Raw genomic sequence first — 24412 nt, forward strand, 5'->3', positions numbered from 1 at the left:
GAAAGTTTTGGTTCTGAAGTTTGATTATTTTTTTTAATGCCAAATAAATAGGTTGGAGAAATAGAGATGTTTAGATTTCTGATTTCTACCAGTAGAATATTAATTTTTTCAGTTTTGAAAGTTTCTGTCTTCAAGTTTAGTCTATTTGAAAGATTGTTCTGGAGCTTAAAAAGGAAAAAAAAAAAGACTTTTTGATTTGCTATTTCCGCCAGTAAAATGTGGAATATTTAAGTTTAGACATTTTCAGTTTATAAGTTTAATCTATTTGAAAGGTTGTGCTGGAGTTAAGAAAAATACTTTCAGATTGCATTTCGGCCACTAGAATGTGAAATATTTAAGTTCTAAGTTCAATTTTAGTGTGTTCTTTACTTTTCGGAATTTGTTTCAATTTCTTCTAATAATGTCTTTTAAACATTCATATTTCATTTTAATTTAATCCTCAGTGTTTAGGATGTTGTTTTTAGCTTAAATACGTAACTCATTTAAGTAATACAGGTTTTCGCTTTGTGTAATTTATCTAAATTTAAAGGGGCCCGGTTTTGGAGCAGTTTTTTCGAATGCCGAAAATGAAGTCCATATGAAAATCCATTTTTTCTCAACCTATTTTTTCCTTGATTGTTATGGGAACAAACAAGCAAAGCAATTACATATCATATTATTTTCAGCCTGAATAGCATTTTTTTCTGACTGATATTTTCTTAGATATATGGAAAAAACAAAATAGGGGCCCACTTTTGGTACAGTTCCTCTACTTGTTAAGAAAAATAAACTGTAATACACAATAGTACACAGAAAAAAAATACTCGTAATAGAAATTTGTGGTTTTCAAAGAACTCCGTGAGGTAACCACTTAATTTATTGTTTTGGACACTACCAGTTTTAAGGGTTGTGCCTCTCCTTCGAGAAAAAATTTCAGTAGTAGATATTGCAGAGGGTAGGTCTAAGGGATTTTTTTCTTTATTCATTCACTATTTTTAAAGTAAATAAATACATATGTACAACAGAAATAAACTGAAAGTACTGAAGTCTAACAAAACCAATAACAAAATGGTTATATTGCATAGAGGTTATTAGAAATATGAAAAAAAAAACAATGTGTCTGTAGATGAATACTAAGTGTAATAATAATAATAATAATAATAATAATAATAATAATAATAATAATAATAATAATAATAATAATAATAATAGCAGAAGAAAACAAAAATTAATTTCAAAAGATCAGTCAGTAGAGTGAGGATGAATTGCGCTGAACGCCACAACACGAAATTCTATTGGTGAATGGATGCAGTTATATTCTATTCACGAAGCTATTCAGGAATTAATGTACACAGAAGAGGGTCATATTAGTTGGTAATTACTATACATATGATGAATATATGTAAGGTGCGAGATGGCGTGGATGATGTATGACAAACACTTCTGGGGCTCGATTACCAGGATTCAATTGCAAGTGGTACAATGTGCGATTGTGTTGGAGCGTAGAGTCGATGTGTCATGGTGGTGCATCATTGACTGGGTAATAGCATATTATGCCCTGAAACATGAGATGTTGTAAATCTAAAGGTTTCGTAATGTAGTGAATGCGAAGTTGTTCGAGATTGGTGAGTAATGGTGGAAAATCTATGAGATCTTATAGGAACCTGGTTGAACTTGGTAAACTAATTTAATAAACCAATCTGAAAGCATGTCGCTCTATTATAGACAGTTGTTTATAGAATTTATCAGGGGCTGCGGCCCAAACGGAATGGCCATACGTTAAAGTACTCCTCATAAAGGCTTTGTAAGTATGGAGGATAATCGGTGGTCGTAAAGCTCAGCTGGCACCAACTAAGCTCTTAAGTAGATTAAGTATATTCTTGGCTCGAATAACAATTTTCTTGAGATGCGAAGTTCACGTAAGCTTTGTGCCAAATATTACAAAAGGTAAGTAAGAGACAAAGTAAGAGAAACAAGTGTGTTCAACATGAGTGTTTAATAAATTCGGATTGTGAGCACTCTGGATCGTGTTAATATTGAGTTAATATTCGGTCTCCAGACGTGACATCAATGGACAAATAGCTGGCTACACAAGTTTATTTATATGCTAGATAGTTATTGTAAGAAAATCTGTATTGTCAGCGAACTGATAGACTGGAACCTTGGGGAGGGGGGAGCGGAGTTTGAGATCATCAACGTAAAGTAAGTACAGTAAGGGAGACAAAGGAGAACCTTCAGGAATACCAAAATGCAAGAATACGGGGTGTGGTTAATAGAAATGTATACACGAAATCCTTTTAAGGAGGTATTGATTAATCATATATAGGATATGGGTAGCAGGTAGTTATGTAATTTGTGTATCAAGACCTTATCAAATCTCTACCAAATCAAACGTGACTAAACAAGAAGAAATGTCCTTTTTGTATTGGTTATAAATGGCAGCAGTAAGACATAGTGTTCTGAAACGCGGTCGGAAACCAGCTTGATGAATCGACAGAAGATTGTGCATTAGAAAGTGGGCACAGTGAATATGTTCTAGTAGTTTACAGAGACAATTTGTTTAGTGGATTGGTCTATACGACGGTAAAAGGACTTTAGAATAGTCCAATCAAGTGGGAAAAAGGCCAATATAAAGGATGTAAGTATAAATATGACTTACAATCATAACGAAACAAGGAGGTGCATGTTTGGTGAGGTCGGATCATTATGATGGTTAATCGAAGATTCAAGATGTTTCGGCGTGTGGCATTCAGGAAGAGAAGTAAAAATATCTTCATAAATAGAGGAAAAAGGTTCTCCTTGTTGATGTCAGTATTAAGAGCTTGATTGTTACGAATAAGAAGATACAGTGTATGAGATGTTGTGCCAGTAAGTTAATGAAATGTATGTCAATATTTGCTGGGATGAGTTTCCGCGCATTACACGTTTGAATCCACTATCTTCTCTTGTATTCTATATTGTGCTATTCGGAGATATTGACGGTGTAAGCGAGTTCATTCGAATTGTCACTTGTTCGATACTCACGATAAGCTCGAGGTGAAGCAGAAATATATCATGATGGCAATGTAGGTTTATGTTTATGTACAAAAGTAGAAGGAATGGGATGTTGTGTTACACTTTGAACTGCTGCATTAAGGTCAGGGATGACTTGATCAAGAGTGTGGTGCGAAGTAGGCTATGCTAATGGTGTCGTAAATTGTCGGTCGATATTGATTCCATTTAACCTGGTGGTAACAATAGATTTTCTTGGCTGAAAACAATTTACCTACTTCACTTTACATTGTAATTCCAGTTTAATAGGAACATGAATACTTCTGATTGAGTCCAGTAGAGTAATGTTAATACAATGAAACAGAGAAAATGAAGTTATAACATTAGAAGTTGTGTTGCTAGTTGGTCTCGTAGGGTGGCAAAATTTACCGGTAGGGGAAGTTTGTATAAAATCAAGGAAGAGCTGTTTGCCTCGCTGTGTTCGACTCCCCGTGACGATATAATGCTGAGATTGAATATTAATGAAACGAAAGAAATCATCTTCCCTGGATGAACATAGATTGTAGTAACGATGAGTGACCAACCTCGAAAGAATATAGTAATTATATTGTATTCAGAAAGATTGAGAGTTTGAGGCATGGTAACGGTGCGATATAATAGAAGAGTGCTAATCGCCGAACAGACATGGTTCAAACGGTGTATCGTGCCATAGAAAGTTATATTTTGGTATGTAGAACTGTAGGTAAGGAGCCAGGTACGTTTCATTGAGCGCAAAGGCTGAGATTTGTTCTTTCGGTAATAACTGCGTGGAGAGCACTTGATGTGTCAACAGGAAGCGGGTGTTCAGAAATAATAAGCTGTAAGTCATAACGAAGAGATAAAAAAAAATGCAAATGAAAGCTGCCATATGACCTCGAGTGGTTGAATTTGAAAATAAACTATTGTTCCAGGATAGGTGGCATGAGGCTGAAGATTAAAGAGTAGTTTGGCTGCATGAATGATTTAATTGAGAAGGGATGAGTACGAACAAACGGATGGATATTCTGTATATAATAGTAATCGTGAGGAAGAGGAGTAAATCTTAATCAGTAACACGGAGAAATAAAGAATGGGAGGTGTAGTGGGACAGTCTGCAGAACTTACAAGCGCATAAAGTTACGATTTTCAAGATTCAGGTCATGACAACTAGTGATGGGCAGTGGGAATATTCCCAGTAGGAAGGAAAATAAAAAAATGGGAATATTCCAGTTTTTTTCCCTTGGCATATAAATTCCCGGGACGGAATTTATTTGCATTTCTTTATTTTATTTTCGAAATTATAACAACCATACTACTAATTCCTTTATTTTAATTTATTATCATTTACTTCTAAGGTTCAAATAATTTGGGGTTTAAAAAATTAAAATTCGATGACTGTACTTTATATAACTAATTAATAATATGATTTTTAGGTTCCATTTCCATTTTCACTAGAAAGTAGCATAGTACTAATTTACAAATGATAAAAAGAAACAAGTCTGTAAAGTAATGTAGAAATAGAGATGAAATACTATCAATACACCCTGATCCGCCGTTAGTAATAGACGTCGGTCTGTCTTCTGTCTAATAGGCACTAAGATCTTACTTATGAATTTACGCATCAAATTTCAAGAAATGGGTAGGAATAAAGCTCGTGTGTGGCAATGTTACGTGCAAGATCTTAAAGATAAGTCAATATCTTGCAAATATTTTGGACATAAATATGTATGCGCAAATGTTGAAAAAATGACGAGAATTGTGTTTTCTGGCAGTTACCCAACCTAATTTCTTTATAACATTTAAAACTTTAATATGTTTATAATATCTGTAGTAGGGTTAAGTTTAGAAAATCCACTTACATAAAAACTTAAACTGTTTAGCGGTGTTAAAAATACTTCCAATACTTAATATTTTTTTGCAAGACATTTACTTGCATAAAACATATTGAAAGTAAATATACTTTTATGCGTACTCTCTAAATATAATAAAATAACATAATACCGTTCAGAATATATATTTTGAAGAATTATCTGGATAGAACAGTAATAAGCATACTGTGATAAGAAATGAATAAAAGTTTGAAATCATAATATAGTAATGGAGTTTAATTTTCTTTGTGTTTTTACATAAATTCCTGGCATATTCCCATTTTTGGGAATATTCCCGAAAAATATTTCCCGGGAATTTGCCGATCACTAGACTTGACCTTACTCCTATAGCTATATGTCTGATGACTCTCAGAACATGTACTGCACTGTGGTAGTTCCTTTTCCTACTTCGTGGCTAAGCGGTTAGCGTACACGCCTTTGGCGTGGCAGTCCCGGGTCGATTCCCGGCGGGAGCTCATGTGGTTCGGATTCCACGTTAATCCGTAGGTCCACGTCTCATATAGCCTCGCTGCTGAATGAGACGTTAAACTCAAAATCAACTCAACTCCTTTTGATTAGGGCGATCCTTTGTAGTATCTTGCAATAAACAATAGCCACATTTAATATCGTTAGTACACAACAGTACCGGTATCGTTCTCATACTGTTGACATTGCTCACATCATAATGGTAAAGGAAGCAGTGTGTGAGAGCTTTCGATTTTATAACGCCGTTAATAATCTTATAACGCCGCAGCGTAAGGCAAAATTGGTGCATCAAATGTAGGTGATTGTGAGTACCTGCGCAAGATATGTTGCGCTGTAGTTGTTCTTGATAGAAAATACGGATAGAACGTTTTACAGGAAATCCTTTCTACTGTAATTCCTTATAAGTTTCTTCTCATTATTGAGGTCTTGTTCCCTCCTCGTATGACAACTGACAACATCGACGATCGCCTAGGAGGAGGAGATGGAGTTTTGCGTATGCCTGGAGTTAAAGCTGATATTTTAGCCTTTGGCACAAATATTTCAAATGTACCCTTGTTATTCATGCGATGCAAAATTTAAGTTGGTAAATTTTAAAATGATGCCTCTCCGAGTTTTGATGATTTTGCTTACCTCAAAACGAGGGATACATTAAATCAACTGCTGGAAAACGGCGCCAAAGTTGTCTAATTTCTTATCATAATCACACTGAAAAAATTGTAAGTGGCGTACTTAAAAAGATAGGTTACATGCGTAAATCCTGTAGTTTTTGGAATTAACGTACAGCAGACGTATAACTGAAAACGCATGTTTTATAATACTTTTTGTATTCCATCTAGACGTACTTTCTGCATGAAACAATGTAGGCGGTAATAATCTCACATATAAATGGACGTATATAACATAGAGCTGACTAAGGTAACATATGTATATGTATGTGATATACGGAAAACTGTTAGATGTCAGACATCCTGCAAAGGCATGATGTAACATCTAAGGGCAGTACCTATGTAGCATATGGATAACGTATGCTCCGTACTGATTTCTATAGTAAGCAAGAGGATATCGTATATTTGTACAATATACCGCTGTCCGGAGAAAGGATTTTTCTCTGTGCAGTTATCAGAAGTTATACTCAATACCAGAGACCTTAAGTGCGTTAGCACATGGCAACGATAATACCGGTGGAAGCGCCGATAATGTTGGCGGGAAATCGACTTCAATGTACTCAAATCGTAGCTTGCACACACCACCGACATTATCAGCCGATCCTCCGACACGCAGATGTTGTCGGCCAAGCCCCCGACATTGTCGGCGATATCGTCGACACCGATTTTGTCGGGGGTAATGTTTTCTTATGATTGGATGCACATGCGACCGATAATGTCGGCCGGCCAGTGGGTTAGATGAAGAGAGTGAGTGACAAGGCGCTGTGTATTCTTGTTTCGTTTCTTGTCTTTGGAATTTTGTTGTTTCTTTTTTTCTATTACGATTGAATAATAATATTATTATTATTTTGTCCTATAAACAACTTCGGAACAGTTTATTATTTTTTTTACAGTCTGTTTTGGAGTAGCTAATTCCCTTTATTAAATAAGTATAAAATGTGGGAAGTCTGAAGACTACTGGTTTCCCTCTAAATAGCTATTACCAAATAGAATATAAGAAATTTAGATAACCAATTTCTTGATTACTTTCCACTTCTTTTTGTTTTTGTTCTTTCCCTCTCAAACACACACTCTTTGATGGTGTATTTTTTAAATCTATTAATGCATTTAAATTTTAATACATTCTGGAAATTAATTTAAGCGTAATTTTCAAAGTTTGATACACTGTGAACATAAGCATATGGAAAAAATCCTGATTATTATTACTTCCTCTTATTTTCATCAGAATTGTGTGCAGATCACTTTTCCTGGTCCCACTCAATAAGCAATGATTGAAACCAGCACAATCAAACACTCTTTACAAAGCTCCAAGGACAAGTGACTCATTTGGCATTTTCTTGATTATGATCTCAACAACAGGGATGTAACTTCATGCTTCACTTGTTGCAGATTTTTTCTCTCACTTCCAAAACTATCCCAACTCCCCCATTTTTAAAAAGAATTTGTGGAATGGCAATTGAAAACAAAGACCAAAGCTATGTATCCAAGTTTTCCCTCTCCCCTTTGTACCGGGCTCGACCCCTTGATAGAGTTCTGCAGTTTAGCTACAGTGACTGGATGAAAAGGTTGTGCATTATTGCATTCTTACCTTTCTAGTTTTGCTTAGAATTTTAGAGATGGCAAGAATTTTTCCATTCGATATTTTAACCCTTATTGAACTTGGACCTTGCATATGGGATAAGATAACAGACTCTTTCAAGGACAGAATTGAAAAGCAAAAAGCATGGCGAGAAGTTTATGCAAGCCTTGCCCAGGATTTTGAGTTCATGGACAAAAATAAACGAGAAACGACAGGTATGCATGCAACAGCGCAAATCTGTCTTCAACATTGGGGGGACGGGTAAGATCGTTCCTATATTATATATATAGCGACGTTCAACATATTTCCGTAGTTGAGAAACAATGCTGTGAAGGATCAGGGGAGCAGAGTTGCCTTCAACATTGGGAGGCGGGCAGATTTGAGGCTTAGTCTTATAAGGGGAGTGGGTTTAATATTTGCTTGTTCCAGTTTGTGAAGACCAACTTATAATGTAATCAGGATCCGAACCTTGGATTTCTATAAGAGTCTTCCTTAAAATATCATTCATTTACACAAATTAATGGGTTATAGTAAGAAACTGGTAACGAAACAAATAACACCACTTCCACGGTCCTAGGATTCGGGCGTTACACCAACTAGAGACATTAGCCGTATACCCACCGTCGCTGTTGCGTCAGCTCCAAGATATATTGGTCAGTACCTGTAAAAGAATACAAGGTGGGGCAGTCATGTGAGATTTACGCCAGATGGGTAGTGGGAGACGAAAGTAATGTTTGCCCTCCACTGCTTAGAAATACCTTACCTGTTTAATTCTACTCTAGGCCATGTACACTTTTAGAAGATAATATCCTCCATTCACTGAGAAAGAGACAATATAAATCACACACTTTGAAATTATTAAATATTACTTTTCATTGCGTATTAAAGAAAGAAATATTTTGCAAAACATTTATATTTAACTTTTAACTTCAATGAAAATAAAACATTTACACACGTATAAAAACACAAAAACACAAGATTTCACTTAGAAAAAAAAGGATGGCCCAATCACTGTGGTATACGAACCGATACGATACCGAAATAATACGCGAAGTTTACGACCGAACGAATATGATGAATCGGTTAGTGACTATGCAGTTCACTACAGACACTTCACTTCCATCGCTGTATAAAGATAAGTTTATTTAATGTCTTCATTATCTGGATTGTAGTAGCATTCTTCTATGAGTTTCTTCATTCCTTTTAAATCCAAAATATGTTAACTGAGGATGTACAATAGAAACACATTGTTTACACTGTAAATCCACAATATTCACAAAACATATTAACTTTCGTTAGGAGGCGTAAAAACTATTATTTGGTCAGTAGACTATCAGGACCTGCATAGTACAAATTTTCATTGCATTTCTTCCTTTTTACAACACTTCGATCTGATGCAAATTAATATTAGAGAGTGTAAGCTTAATACGTAGTACTACTATAACATTATGAAACACTCTGACGCGCGTCTTTTGAGAGCGTCAGTTCGTAACTTGTTGAGTAGCGCAAGAATACACTACCAAACTGAAATATAGTGCACATGGAATATTAAGTTTTTACTTCATTGTTTTACTAATAATATATAATGGATGATTCATAGGTTAATAGAAATCACATTAAAAACACTAATTATTCCAATAAGTCGTAGGATTGACGATTATTGATAGATTTTACATTGTCACGTAAAAATCTGTCATCGTCATGAGGACTTGTGCGTGGGCGGACAGCACGAGAGTAGCTAAATTCCTCTTCCTAATATGGGCTGACGGGAGGAAGCGAGACTGTCTGGAAAAGTGAGGCACCTTTTGGGTGACAAATTCTTGAGTATTATTCTTCTCCAACTATTAACTGGTTGCGTTTCATTTCCCAGAATTCATGTTGGAATAATACGAGAGTTGATTTAAAATTTCATGCCAATCCATCTTGTTACAGTCTGAGTGGACTTAATTTCATCTCACTTTTCTTTCTGGCGACCGGACACAAATAATCAAATTTCTACCCCCAAAAAACACATTTCAAATCGGATTATTGGGGGGACAATCCCCCAGTTCCAAGATTGGAGGGGACATGTCCCCTTCATCCCCCGGGATTTGGGCCAGTGTATGTATGGAGCAATGTAAAACAAAATTACTAATTCGAATCTTATCATTTCATCTACTATGACAGTAGTGTGAATTGCATGGAAAACAAAATAATATACATACATACAATATATAACAGTTTTTCAACAAAAATGAAAACTAATATAGTTTGCAATGTACTGCAGCATCAATTCTCACCGAAACGAAAATAATATGTTTACGACATCTATTTTAAACGACACTGTTAAATCTAAACATGTTTAAGCGTAGGCCTATTTTTTCTAAGTTTTGTACCGTCCTCCAAACCTCTTCAGAACATTTTTTGTAGTCCTTGTTTTAAAAAATAATTTTCCCGATTATTATTACTTTTATTTCTTTTCATATATGGAGAAGAATTTTAGAAACACAGTGCAGAATATATATTGTGTGTGTCGCTTACTTCGCTCATCACCGGCAAGGATATTGTCGGGGCTTCAACCGATATTGTCGGCGACGTGTGCAAAGTACGCCGACACCGACACCGATATTGTCGGGGCTTCCTCCGATTTTGTCGGTATCGTGTGCAAACACGCTAAGGATGTTGATAGATTGCGTCTTTTAGTTCTGGCCGGAGGCTAGTAACTCTTGATAGGGCTACACTCGCTTTTAGGAATGGGATAAAGAAGATGTGAGTGAAAAGTGGATGGACTAAGGGATGTTAGTTCATTAGTAGAAGACAAAGTATGTGATGGATCATTATGATCTTTGCGATCACAATCATAACGAAGCTTTGAGTAAGCAAACTACAAACGAAAATACAGAACTGAAAGTGAAGGCTAAACATAACAAAATTAAAAAGAAGTTGGAAAGAAATAAGTGAAAGTGGGAATGAGTGCGAAAACAACTAAGTAAATATAAAAGTATGAATGGGAGGGAAGGGAAAGCGCGAAAATGATGTTTATAGTGACATGGATGAGGACGAAAATGAGAGATGAGGTGAAGTATAAACATATCAGAATACAAGAGCAGCGAGCTGGTTATAGAAGCGAATGTGCATTATCTTCTGCCTAGGGCTGCTCTAGGCTAATGAGGACAAAATGAGCCCTGTTAATTAAAAATGAAGTCACTGTGCATTGAATGATGGGAAAAGATGAGGGAGATGGGTTTGCAGTTGATACTTTTGGAGAAATAGATGGTCCAAATAATCTGGCGGAACGATACAACAATATAGTGTGAAGGTCTCGAGTAGGACTTGGAAGGGGAATACGGAGCGCAATGCGAAATGCATGTCGATATAAAATATCTAATATGTCATAATGCGAGACAAGTACCTAAATCCATGTTGGAAAACCATAAGTTAAAACCAGTAGAAGTAAAACCTCATAGATATTAAGAATACTGTGAAGCTTTAGGGCCTAGATGGTGCCTGTTAATTGTTTGATATGGTTGTAGGCATTAGTTGCGACATGGTTGAAATGTGTTATTATCCTTGAACGCATATCAGGAAATAGTTTTGTGAACGTATTAATTTCCTGACAACTTTTACATGATCAGCAGTGCTACAATCTTACGTGCAGTATGTTCATAGTACAAGTAAAAACAAACTATGTTAGCATTGCTACTCATCTAAATGCCGTTAGATAATTTATAAGCGTACTATACTACATTTCATAAAGGATAGTAAATATAAGGCATTGCATGTTGCTTGGCACAAATGTCAAATATACCACGTAAAATTTGCTCATAGCAAAAAAAAAAAAGAAAAAGAAAAAGAAAGAAAGAAAGAAAAGAAAAGAAAAAAGAAAGGTCATACAAATTCTCACTGTTAGTTACTAGATATTTCTGATATGGGTAATAGGTTACTAGAATAACAGAGCCCAGTGAAACTTCAGGGAATTATTTTAACATCGCTTTAACTCAGCATTTTTGCTGTGTACAACACAAACTATTTCAGACACTACCAAGGTTGTACAGTGAAACCTGTGAAGTTGGCCACCTCTCTAAGTTGGCCACCTGCTTATCTTGGCCTGGTTCGTGTTGAACCTGCATTTTCCCATAAGACATTCGTTACTTATTACTCTGTAACTTGGCCACCTGTCTATCTTGGAAGTTGGCCACATTGAAGCAATGTTTGCCCTATGATGATAATGATAAATTTACCTGCTTATGTTGGCCACGCAAAATGCCGTTTTGTTATTTTTCTTAACTCTTTCGTATTCCCATATGAAAGGCAGATGTTCTGTATTCGTGACTGGACACAAAGAAAGGATTCGCACGATTTGTTCTTGGAGGTCAATGGCCAGAACACTACCCTCATAAAGGGTTGGTGAAGGAAGATGTGAATATGAAAAAGCACGTACAGGAATTCAGGAAATTGTTATAGGTATTTGTTTACCCTGTCTGTTTTGGAAAACCCATTAGCTATATCAGCTCCTTTCATCAGTGGGGAGCTTTAGTAATTGCGGAAAATTCTCAAGGTTAAAGCTAACCATGTCAATTGTCAAGTATTGGCACCTAACGACTTGTCGAAAAGTAGCGGAAGTTTTGAGATATGAATTCCCATAAGATTTTCTTAAAACATATTTTGATCCGAGGAAACACTTGTAGCTCATTAAAAAGAAGTAGTTAACTACAAAACTAGAACGTGTATATGTGCTAAAAAGAATAAAAGAATTACGTTTAGAACGAATCACGATGAATACATTTGTATAATAACTGATTTGCTATTTTTTCGAAAGGTATCTAGAGAAAATATTTGTCACTGTCGAAAAAAAAGACATATAAACTGCACATAAATTGTTCAATTTATAATTTTGCTTTTCTTGTTTTCAATTTGAAATGAAACCTTTCGTCCCACATTTATACCGGTAGGCTAAAGGAGACTGTGATAATGAGAAACGAGTGAAATGGTGGAATGAAGAAAGTGGGAGGAAACGGGAGAACCTCGAGGAAACCCACACACACGGTCCACCAGAAAGTTCACTTGAAGCGAGCTGGAATCGAACCAGAGACCCCATGCACCAGAAGTGAACGCTCTACCACTGAACACTGCGGCCCCTGTTTTCAATCTAAATAGCTCAGTATGCTACAATGTCAATTTCAATAAACTGCGTGCATATGTTTCTGTTATATGGTTGCTTGTGTTATTGCGCTTTCAATCCGAATAACTAAGTGTACCAGTTTTCAGGAAGATAAAGGTACATATATTAAACATACTGTAGTACTTTTTTCTAATACTGTACATTGTTATGATTACTCTGTATACATTATTTCAAAGTAGCTATGCTACCATTGCTTATTAAAATTTTACAATCAAGTAATACTAGAAATCCTATCTTTAAAGAACATTAATCACACTTATTTTCTGTAAGTTGGCCACTTTTCAATGGAACCGATGGTGGCCAACATAGACAGGTTTCACTGTATATCTTACTTTCCACAGTAGTTGTACATTTTTATTATTGTTACTATTATTAACAGAAAGTATTTTATAAAACAAGTGAATTTGACAACTAATGAAGTAACAATTTTGATTGTTGATCCAAAATAACGTACACACGACTGTAATGAATATGTATGTCTGAAAAGCCTTCACAAGTGTCATCAAAATACCCATTACCATGCTAATGAAAAGCAGAAATCAGTAAAGCTTTGCAGATCTTGCATTGCTGAATGCATCAACTTTGAAGGTAATAACCTAGTCACCTAGATAAACATGTCATTGCCCAAAATATTTTGTGGAATGGAAAAGTAACAATTTACTATTTCAACTATTTATTACTATTGTATTAAGTTAGTGCTATGTGTAGAAAATGTCCAATTTATATTGAACGATATCTCTAATTTCTCCATCAGTTGTTTACGATTAATTATGCTGCCAGAGAAATAAGATGCAAATAATTAGAAATTTGTTGTAGATTGAGAACAAATACAGTGAGAAGAGAACTTGTTAGCTTTTACAAAGCCAGTTGAGAATGCTATAACACAAAATAAGCCAGTTTAGAATGCTCCAAGAGCATTGCCAGAACGAACTTAAAAAGAATTAATTTTTCTTATTAACTTCTACAGGGTTTATACCAATTATTCTACGTATGTATTTTATTATTATACTCATTAAACAGTTCTTGTAATATATCTATCCAGTTATAATTCCCTTGAGTACTAAATTTTTTCAACGTGTTTTGTTCTAGTTCTGTTAAAATGTTCTTATGATTTTTTTGATTTTTATTTATTTATTTATTTATTTATTTTTATTATTATTATTATTTTTTTTTTGACGAAAACACATACTCAAAATGGAAGGCTCAAAATTGAGAACTTCGCAAAATATCATCTCGGCTATGGCTTACGGTTCCCGAGATATGGCTCTTAAATCTCCCGCAATCGGAATCTTCTGGTCAATATCTCGGAAATGGTAAGAATGACGCTGATCTCTATCGAATGGAGGGTTCACACACACACACACACACACACACAGAGAGAGAGAGAGAGAGAGAGAGAGAAAGATTTCAGTGACGGACTTTTGAAGTTCGTTGAAAATGAAAAAAAGACAATGAATTTTGATATTAAAAGCTACGTTTATATGATCGCAGGGCAAACGCTGACGAACAAGGCGATGTATAAGAAATTAAAAAATAGAAAAAGGGAATAGTATAGTAATAGCCAAGAGATAACATCATTATTCTGTTTATACCATTTGTGCTATTTTCAAGGCATTTCTAAGTTTTCTCTTCCATTCTACCAATTACTTGATCACGAGCAGGAATCGCTCTTATAGAAGGAGAAAGGATGAAGACTTAGTTTTCACATTATTGTGTCTTAGTCCAACTGCCTCTAATGCATCACTATCACTTAACCAAGGAAAGATTGAAAATTACTTACGTGCTTATAATGCAATATGCTTCATCTACTAGTGATACTAGCTTATTAATATTGCTTTCGTACGTAATTACATTTACAAACACAGTCACAATTTGTCTCATCTCTGTCAAATACTCCAAAGACTGATCATGTTCGACCTACATAAATGAAATATTTATTTAAACCTCATTACTATTACTAAGAATTCTATTAATATTCACTACAAAATCCTTAATAAATACACATAAAAGTTTTGACATATACATGAAAGGTTTGAAAATAAAATTTCAGCAATGATGCTGGAACTCTGTTACTGCTAATGATATAAAATTGTTTATCATTTCGGAGTAATTCTAGTTTACACTACTTTTACAGAACATGTGAGGATTTGGCAAAGAGAGCATCTGTGCTCTTCTAAACTTCGTTCAACGAAGACGCTCTAGTGCCTATTGTCACTTATTATTACACTGGGCAAATGGCGAACAGTAAGTATGGTTGTACGTTAAAGAAAGTATTTTCCGTATCAAACATAAGGACAAACTCTGGACGAGGATAGTTAAAACTACGAACGTTTGAGGTGGAATTTTCTTATTGAAAGAAAATCAATAAGATATTAGAAGACTTACGGAGGGGCTGGAAAGAATATTGAATGAAAATATATGTTAGATAGACAAAACCATAGTCATTGCAACGAAGCAGTCAGTGTCAAATTTAGAATTAGGAGGGAAGAAAATAGAACAGGGTACTAGTTTTCGATATCTGGGTTGTATTATTAATTATTATATGAAGTGCGAATGTGAATTGAGAGTAAGCATAAAAATGGCGAAAGAAGCCTTTAGGAGGAAGAAAATACTATTTTGTGGGATCTTGAATAAAGGGTTGAGAAAATGACTCAAAAAAATCTTCGTGTAGAGTATTGTACTCTCTGGGACAAAAATATAGGTATTATTCAAAAATGATGAAAAACGACTGGAAGCTTTTGGAATGTGAGTGTGGAGATGAATTGAGAGAATTAGTTGCATCGAACGGAAAACGAATAGGAAGGTATTAGAAATGCCAGTGGAGAAAAGAACTTCAATAATTTTAAATATTATTGAAAAGAGGAAGAGAAACTGGTTGGAACATTGGTTAAGAAGGAACTGCATCAAGAAGGACACTAGAAGGATAGTAATAGGAAAGAGAGGGAGGAGCAAAGAAGGCTACAAGACGGTATCAAAACGGAAAATTGGGACATGAAGGTGAAGAGATTAGCTGAAGACGGTGGAGCATGGAAGCTTCTCTGTTGTGCGAAATGACCTGCCAACAATGGCAGAATACTTTATGATGATGAGGAGAAGGAGGAGGAGGAATTAGAACTCATATTAGTCGAACTCTCATTATCATAGCTGAACACCTCAGACTATTCCGCAAAATACGTAAGCTGCACAGTAACTTGAATTTAAGAAGAAACTTTTGTTTTCTTACGCGTAACCTAGCGAACTATCACGTAGTTCATGGCAATCAGATTACCAGCTATATGATCAGTTTCCTGTTTTTCGCACTTTATTATTCATTTACCGACAATCATTCCTTGGCTAACAATTTGCAAAAGCAATGCAAAAACGCAAGTATTCAGTTAAAGAAATTTTGAGATGCTATATTGTCGCCAGAAATTCAAAACCTGCTATGTGACATTTTCGCCCAATTTGAGATAAAAGTATTATCTGGTGCAACTTTTAGACTCTTCTGATGTAAACAATTGTTAAGTGCAATGTTTCATTACTAGAATGAATGAATATCGGAAAACATTTCTGTTATGTGAACATGGACATTCAAAACCTGCAATGTATCACACCAGATTTTCAAACCACGTGTCAGTTTGATATTCATCAAAGTTTTGCACGTAACTGCTTTTGTTTCAGAAGTTATTGCTGAGCTTTTGTGGGAAATGCATTGTTTTGGTGTTAGTTCTCGATGAAATGTGAAGAAGAGAGGGAGTCTTATTCCTGTTGTTAGACAGAGACGGAAGTTGTTAGTGTTTTCGAGTAAAATAATATTTCTTGATTCGTTTTTGTAATCCATTCAGAATGTCATTAGGGAAGAATGGGGGAATGGCGGTCACCTAAGCAAAAATCGTTATAATCTAGCTCGTAAAGCACGAAAAGTTTCCACGATAAGTGGATCATATAGGTAATTCTCTCTAGCTTATTGTGACCAATTTCAAAATACATCTCTTATTTCATTGCCAAGCTAAACACTAAAATATGAAAATACTCAATTGACCGTTATTTTCCACACGATTGGGTAATGGCAATCAGGGATTTCTCCATGCTTTACATATGGAAAAAACTTCAACACCATTAAGATTTCAAATTTATTCATTAACTTTAGAATAGTTGGGTATCTACAGGGACAGATAATAAACCGCAGTTTCGCGTAAAGAAGATTTGAAAAACTACTTATTCATTCAAGTTACATATATTTTTTAGTCAACACCTTAATAAATTTGAAGTATAAATATATTGGTATTGCCAAAAAAAAATCAAATGAATATATACATCTGGATCCAGTGGAAGTTCCTTCTTCAACTTCATCATCTCTGGCATCTGAGTTAGATTACACTTGAATAGCTTTGTTTGGGGATTGACTGTCAAGACTTATTTATTATCGTTTATTGTAATGTCGGGGAGCCCCGGTCACTGACTGCCATTACCCCATCCGTTTGACCGGGGCTACCCAAAACGCATGTTTTGAGTAAAACATGGTCAACACCAACAAACAAACAAATGAATGCATTAATATATAGATTACTTTAGAACTACGTAAGCATAGTGTCTACCTAAAAAGTCACTTAATAAAATTATCAAATGGAATAGTATTTACAGTGCCGAATATTTTGCCTAATATTACATCAAACGCAGCGAAAAAACAACACGTCTTTATTTAATACCTATCACTCCTACAATGGTGTCGCGCTCAAAATTAGTTTATCTGACAGCTGCCAGTAAGGCACCATTATCTGCTTCTATTTACAAGTTTTTCACGCTATATCACCCTAACCGGGGCTACCCCTCTCTCCCCTACTCGAGCTGCTGGCGAAGCAGGAAATCCTTGCCAAGCTCTTTTTTGATGCTGACTATATTGTTGAGGAAGTTGCGTCACAAGTTGCAACCATCACTTTGTCAGTTATGAACGTACAAGAAACAGGCGAAGAAAACAATAATTGTGTCCAGGGGAATTTGAAAGTTTTGGTTTCATATTAATGCATGGAAGATATAGGGCTGAGTGAACCAGTAATTCAGGTGGCAGAAGAGAGAATATCTCCAACCCTAAATATATCATACAGCTCATTATCACCTACAGTGCCCATTGATTTAAATGCAGAAGATTCTGAAAGCGATTCCGGTCGTCCACAAGAGGAAATTGCGAGAAACAGGAAGAAAGGCAGTGTGAAAATGGAAAAATTGAAGATGAGCTCAAAAGGTGAAGTATACACTGAACTTCGTAAAACAAAATCGGGAAATTATAAGCTGGAATGTGAAAAATCAAGTAAAAAGTTGAACCCACGGTGTAACCAGAACATGAAAAAAGCAAAATCGGATCGCAGTTTCCTTTGTGCAGCAATAACAGATGAAAAAAGAAAAATATTCTCCGATTGTTGGAAGTTGAATTATTGGGAAGCAAAGCAAGAATTTGTAATGTCCATGACTGACACACGTGAACCAATTTGACATTGTCCAGGCAATCCAAGAAAAATAAGAAACATGAAAGTCACGACTACTTTCTCAAAAAATGCAGTTGGTTCAAAAGTTTGTAATCACTTTTTGCTTAATATGATCGGGATTAAGAGGAACTCTTTTATGCGACAGATACTAAATGATAAATTACACTCAGATGATGTACTATAAAATGATGAGTTGATGGAAGATGTCAGTGAAGAAGAAACTGCAGCTTCAGGGTTCAACGCTTTGTGAGAAACATAACAATGCAGCTGTGAAGACAAAAGCTATGGATGATTGGTTATGGCTACTGCCCAAAATTCCTAGCCATTATTGTTATGTATCCTCAAAGAGAATTTATGTCGGAAGTACGTTTTTCAGTAAGATGCATATGCATCATGTATTTCTCAGTTGCTGCAGAGAGAATTCACATTTGCATTCCGATTCATTTATTTCAGTGCTACTTGAAAAAGAGGAAAACTCAACGTGATAAGTGTTCAGCGTATACTAGTAAAACTTTAAGCAAGGTAGAGTACAATGTACACTCATGTCCAAAATTATTGCCGCATCTCTACAAATATATTGTTGGAGGAATATAATTTGATAACGAATTCGACCGGTATTTCTTATAATGTTAGTATGTGTATAATTGGCAAAGACATGTATGTGGCAAATTTCATGTCAAAAGAGCAGTAAATAAGAACAATAAAACGAAAATAAACCTTTCTTGTCCAGTTAGGAACATTTTGTTTTACTCATTCTAATTTTCGTGTTTATAATTCTTTTTCTATGAAATTTACAACAAATATACATTTTCCGATTATATACATAGTATCAGTTTAATACCCTGCAAAATCATTATCAAATTATATTCTTACAAGATATGCGACAATCATTTTGGACACGAGTGTACATCTTGCAAAAAAAAAAAAAAAAAAAAAACCAAGATGCTGAAATAAAACATCACAAAATCTTCTGCGAGTGAGGAGAAACTTGTAATTGAAATTGACTTACAGAGCACTCTACCCAGTTAATATTAGAAAGAGGTCGTGCATACATGGAAGTTGACAATGTGCTTTCTTCCTTAGACAGAGCTTTTAAGTCCCCGATTTACTCCCATCGGATTACATTGCAAGAATGCATGTGGCTCCAGTATAAAGTAAGAAGTTCAACATAAAAGAACTATCGTGTGAGTTTTTCAACAATTATAAAGACGAATCCTGCCTGAGTTCTCTCAGACCCGATCGTAAAGCTGGACATCTCACAGTTAATGACATTAGAAGGCTGCTATATCTCATTTTCAGAGACATCTAGTACAAACTTTTTCATCCCGATGATTGAAAAATTCTACCCCTGAGACGATCCACTACTAGCTGTGCCACTACAGTGCCTAAGTAGTTCTACCATAAACGTATTCCAATTACTAAATCTAAATGGAATCGTGCATCGGGAACTGCTACCAGCTGGTAAAAGCATCAATTAAACTCTGTATTGTCATCAGTTGTGCCGCGTTCAAGAAAAACTGAAAACTCTGGAGCCAGCACTTCTGAAATGCAAAGAAGTCCTCCTGTTACAGGACAACGCTAAGCCCTACGTGGCTATTATGACCTGGGACACTATTCTACGCCTCGGATGGGAAACACTATTGCATCCGCCATACTCCCCGGACATTGCACCGTCCGATTATCACCTGTTTCATTCCTTGGACAATCTCCTTAGAGGACGCCTATTCAAATCCCTAGCAGAGGTCAAAATGCACATTATACCTTCTTCGCTTCAATGCAGTTCTACCGCGATGGAATCCATGGCCTTCCAGAACGCTGGCAGAAAGTCGTCGATGCTGATGGGGACTACTTTTGGTCTTCCAAGTACGCCTTAGCTGAAATATCGGTGTTCGAAGGGCGTTGGATGAAAAAGTTGGCAGAACTTTCTTGGTTAACTTCATAAATGAAAATTGTGATTTTTTTTAAGAAAAAAATAACTTTTTCTGTTACTTTGTAGTTTTTATACACCAACAAGTAACATGATTTTTAGGAGAAAAAGCGGAAAGGCTATTACTCATCGTAAAAAAATATGTAGCAGAATTTTCTTCTACATGCAACAGGTAGTGCTTTCAGAAGATGCAATTTCATTCTTCAGCTTCGTTAGACTTCAAAGAGGTTAAAAATGCATGAAGGAAGGTTTAAAAATGATTAAAAGGTTAGGATATGTAAAAATAAATCTTCTGTCAAACATTAGAACACACGGGGATAGAAACTCACTGACATTGTACTCTATTCCCGTGTGTTTTAATGTTTGACAGAAGATTAGTTTTTTACATAGGCTAACCTTTTAACTAATTTTTAACCTTCCTTCATGCTTTTTTCTATCCTTCTTGAAGTCTACCACAGGCTGAAGAAGGAAGTTGCATCTTCCGAAAGCGCTACCTATTGTATGTAGAAGAAAAATCTGCTACATATTCTTTGCGGTGAGTAATAGGCTTTCCGCTTTTTCTCACTGAATATAATCACCGCTCGCCATGGTGGCTCAGTGGTAGAGCGCTCACCTCTGGTGCGTAGGGAGCCGGGTTTGATCCCAGCTCCTAGCAAGTGGATTTTGTGGTGGACAAACATCGTGTGCGTGGATTTTCTCTTTGTTCTCCAGTTTCCTCCCACTTTATTCATTCCACCGTCTTCTTTATTCTTTCATCATCACCGTCTCCTTTGGCGTAAGCATGGGACGTTAAACTCAAAGATTTAATTTAGAATGGAGGTTTACAAGAGATGACAATGATACCTAACCAGATTCCAAAACCTACTTCTCGCTAGTTCTTAAATTTTTTGGAATGTGTATTGAATCCGCATTGTAATGTACTTATATCATTTCCGATTTCGGTGGAAAGATAAGGATGGAAACTAAAGGGATGTTTAATTAATTAAAAAAAACGCTTATCTCTATTACAGTTTTTACTTTATAGTGATCAACGTTAGAACCGGACGTGGTTGATTTCTGCCATTTTCGGTTTGAATATAAGGTTAAGAGTGAATGTGAGAACTTTTCTCAGAAAACTAAATCGATTCTTAAAAAAAAATCACTATCTTTTTTTATAGTTTTTGATCTATGTAGATTAATACTGAGACTGGAAGTTGTAGTAAATTTATATCACTTCCGATTTTAGTACATTGTTAAAGATGGAGATGTAAGGTCTTCTTGGGACGCTGGATCAATTGCAAGAAACCATGTCTTGCTATACAATATGATACTGTCTTTGCTCTATAATATATCAATGTTAAAGCGAAAATGGCTAATTTCTACCTCTACCCATGGGTAAATCATCTTCATTAACGAACTTTTCGAAATAATTATTTTAGCTATCGATCCCAGGAGATTGAATTTAATAATTCACTTGCATTTAGTAGTGTGAAGCAAAAGTCATACGGGAATACGAACTAATATTACAATATTGCAAATCCCACTTGGGTGATCCTGATAAAGCGACATGTGTTTGTCATATTTGGTTGTACTAGGTAGTAACCCTGTGGAACAGAGAACGTTGAAGTATTGAAAGTCTAGGTCGTGTTATATTAATAGCTTTCGTTGTGTTGAGAAAATGGTATCTGTATACCTTGATATTGAAAATAAGAAAACATCGAAAAATATCCAAATACTGAAAACTATCGAAAAATCCCTACATTTCAAACTATCGATCGATACATCGAAATATCGCAAGTCCTACCCACGACCCTGTGCACCAAAGGTGCGCGTGCTAGCCAATAGACTAGCGGGAAGAGCTGTGCCCAAACTCACGAAATCGGCGCTCATGAGTTCGGAACTCACGCTCACTTGTCCTCAACATCACGAAGTAAGCGTGAGGTTGGGTGAATGTGAGGTCAGACTAGTAAGGTGAGTGTGAGGTTGAGTGAGCATGAAATCAGACTGGTGATTTGAGCGTGAGGTTGGGTGAGCATGAGATCAGACTGGTGATGTGAGTGTGAGGTTGAGTGAGCATGAGATCAGACTGGTGATGTGAGCTTGAGGTTCAGTAAGCATGTGGTCAGGCTGGTTAAGTGAGCGTGAGGTCAGCGTGAAGTCGAGTGAGCGTAGAGTCGAAATGAGTTTGTGAGCGTGAGGTTGAGTGAGGTTAGGTCAAAGTAGTCACCTCTGTGCACAACTCTTTGGATTAATACTACAGGTGACAGTGATGTACCCCATGCGGAAACAAGTTCCCGCACATAATCAGGGCAATGAAAAAATCAAATATATGGCGAATTATTGTCGATTAATGACATGGTCCAGCACGCTGTTCATTGCGAGGTGCGTGAGTCAGGATCAATGAATAACTTCAATCCAGTACACATATAAAGAGCTTTGAAGTTCTGTCTCACATTAGCAACTTGTACTCCGCACTTAAAGTAGGGACAGTAGGTAGCATGTAGTGGGATTGGAAAATGAAATTCAGGCCTCAAAAACCTACCGGCAAGGAGTCAATTTTCGTCCCATTACACCCAGACAGAGGGAACAGCTGAGCGGCATATCACACGTTTGAAAGAATATACATATTAACAAACCAGGTGCATTGAATCAAATTTAATCAGACATTTATTGGCTGCATTAAGGAGACGAAATGACTGAAGAATAGGGTCCCAAATTATGTCTGTCAGCGTGGCAATTCGAACTGTAAATGTAATACCAAGGATTTTGACTTGGTCTTCTACCAGATGATGGTAGTCAATAGAACATGGCGATTGTACCATGGAAGCATTATACAGTGTAACAATAACGTCGAATTGCTTGCACTGAGTTTTTCACCACTCACCTGTACAAATGTCTAAAGACACTGTTCAATATGCGTAAACTGGTCATTTAAAGTGACGAGAATTATCATATCACCAGCAAAAGCGTGGACGTTGATAGTTTGAAAATTATGATGGACTGACGAGGAGAGAGACACTAAATAGTAGAGCAGTTCAAACGCTAAACTAAATGAATACATAGATAGAGCACATCCTTGGAGGATTCCACGACTTGTTGAGAAAGGAGCTGTCAGGTGGTCATTTATTTGCACACGAGAAGTTGCTGAAGAGTAAAGCTCACTAATAAGTGTAATAATAAATCAGGAAATTTGTATGTTTTCAAAACAGTGTAGAGATATTCATGGGATAAAAGGTCAAAAGCATTTTGGAAATCCACTGAAATTAAACATGCAGGTATACGCTAAAATATAAAATATTCAGCGATGTTACGGATCTTGCTAAGTGCAGAAAACACATTCCTGGTGGAATGAAATGAAATGAAATCTTTGAGTTTTACGTCCCACGGTTATGCCGGTTAGACTAAAGGAGACGGTGATAATGAGAGATGAGTGAAATAGTGGAATGAAGAAAGTGGGGGGAAACGGGAGAACCCAGAGAAAACCCACGAGCACGGTTCCTGGTGGAATGAATTGTTGCCTGGAAAGCATTAATAATCGCATGACATACGAATTTCAAACGGTGTCCTAAAATTTTAGAGGAAAGTTTCATGTCAGTATTAATTAACGTGATAGGACGGCAATTTCGTATGATCAATGGACAGTTCCTTTTAGGGGTGAGAACAATGACATCTTGATTGTCCATGAAATTATGAAGACTTAATGGTTCATTAAAAAGATGACATAATTCCGATCCGACAATATCCCAATATGCCACATAGAATTCATAAATGAGACCATCAGGATCATAACATTAATAAATGAGACTATCGAGATCGGGACTTTTACGATCCTTACAGGAATGCAATGTCTCGCGCACTTCCGTCAGAGTGATTTCCGCCAGTAATTACCGGTGTATGTCAGGAGAAAGCTGGGCAGTGGCTCCGGGAAAAATGTCACGAGTGCTGTACAATTGATTTGACTACAGCGATATAACGAAGAAACATGTTCATAAACATGAGCCTTAATATCATTAAAATAATAACTTCACAAACACCATCCACCGTAAGCTTTAATGTAGTTCTGCTTACGACGCTGCTGCGGTAGAATATACTGGTAGAAGGAGATTCGTTCAGATTGACAAAATGCTCCATTTGATGCATTCTACTGATATCTTTGAAGAGAGCAAAGTTGTAAATGTGTAATCTGCGCTTTAACCCTATGAATGTAACTGATATTTTGAAGGCTGCTAGGTTGAGGCTAAAGATCATTTAAGAGAGCGTAGTAATATCCTAAAGTGTGATGAATCTCGCTCTTAAA

At 36.1% G+C, this 24412-nt stretch overlaps 1 protein-coding gene across 2 annotated transcripts in view; it reads right to left on the bottom strand.

Moving 5' to 3' along the window:
- Nucleotides 1-24412, bottom strand: part of LOC145673438 (adenylate cyclase type 10-like) — a 545310-nt gene that overhangs the window by 396903 nt on the left and 123995 nt on the right. For both annotated transcript variants that reach the window (XR_014128769.1, XM_081743142.1), the window contains exon 9: nt 14528-14664. Coding sequence is in view for 1 of the 2 variants with exons in the window: in XM_081743142.1 (XP_081599268.1) it covers nt 14528-14664 (137 nt within the window). In the remaining variant the exon portion in view is untranslated. The remainder of the gene's footprint in view (nt 1-14527; nt 14665-24412) is intronic.

This window comes from Thermobia domestica, chromosome 16 (genome assembly GCF_964235325.1).
Source record: "Thermobia domestica chromosome 16, izTheDome1.hap1.1, whole genome shotgun sequence".
In the NCBI taxonomy this organism is placed as follows: Eukaryota; Metazoa; Arthropoda; class Insecta; order Zygentoma; family Lepismatidae; genus Thermobia; species Thermobia domestica.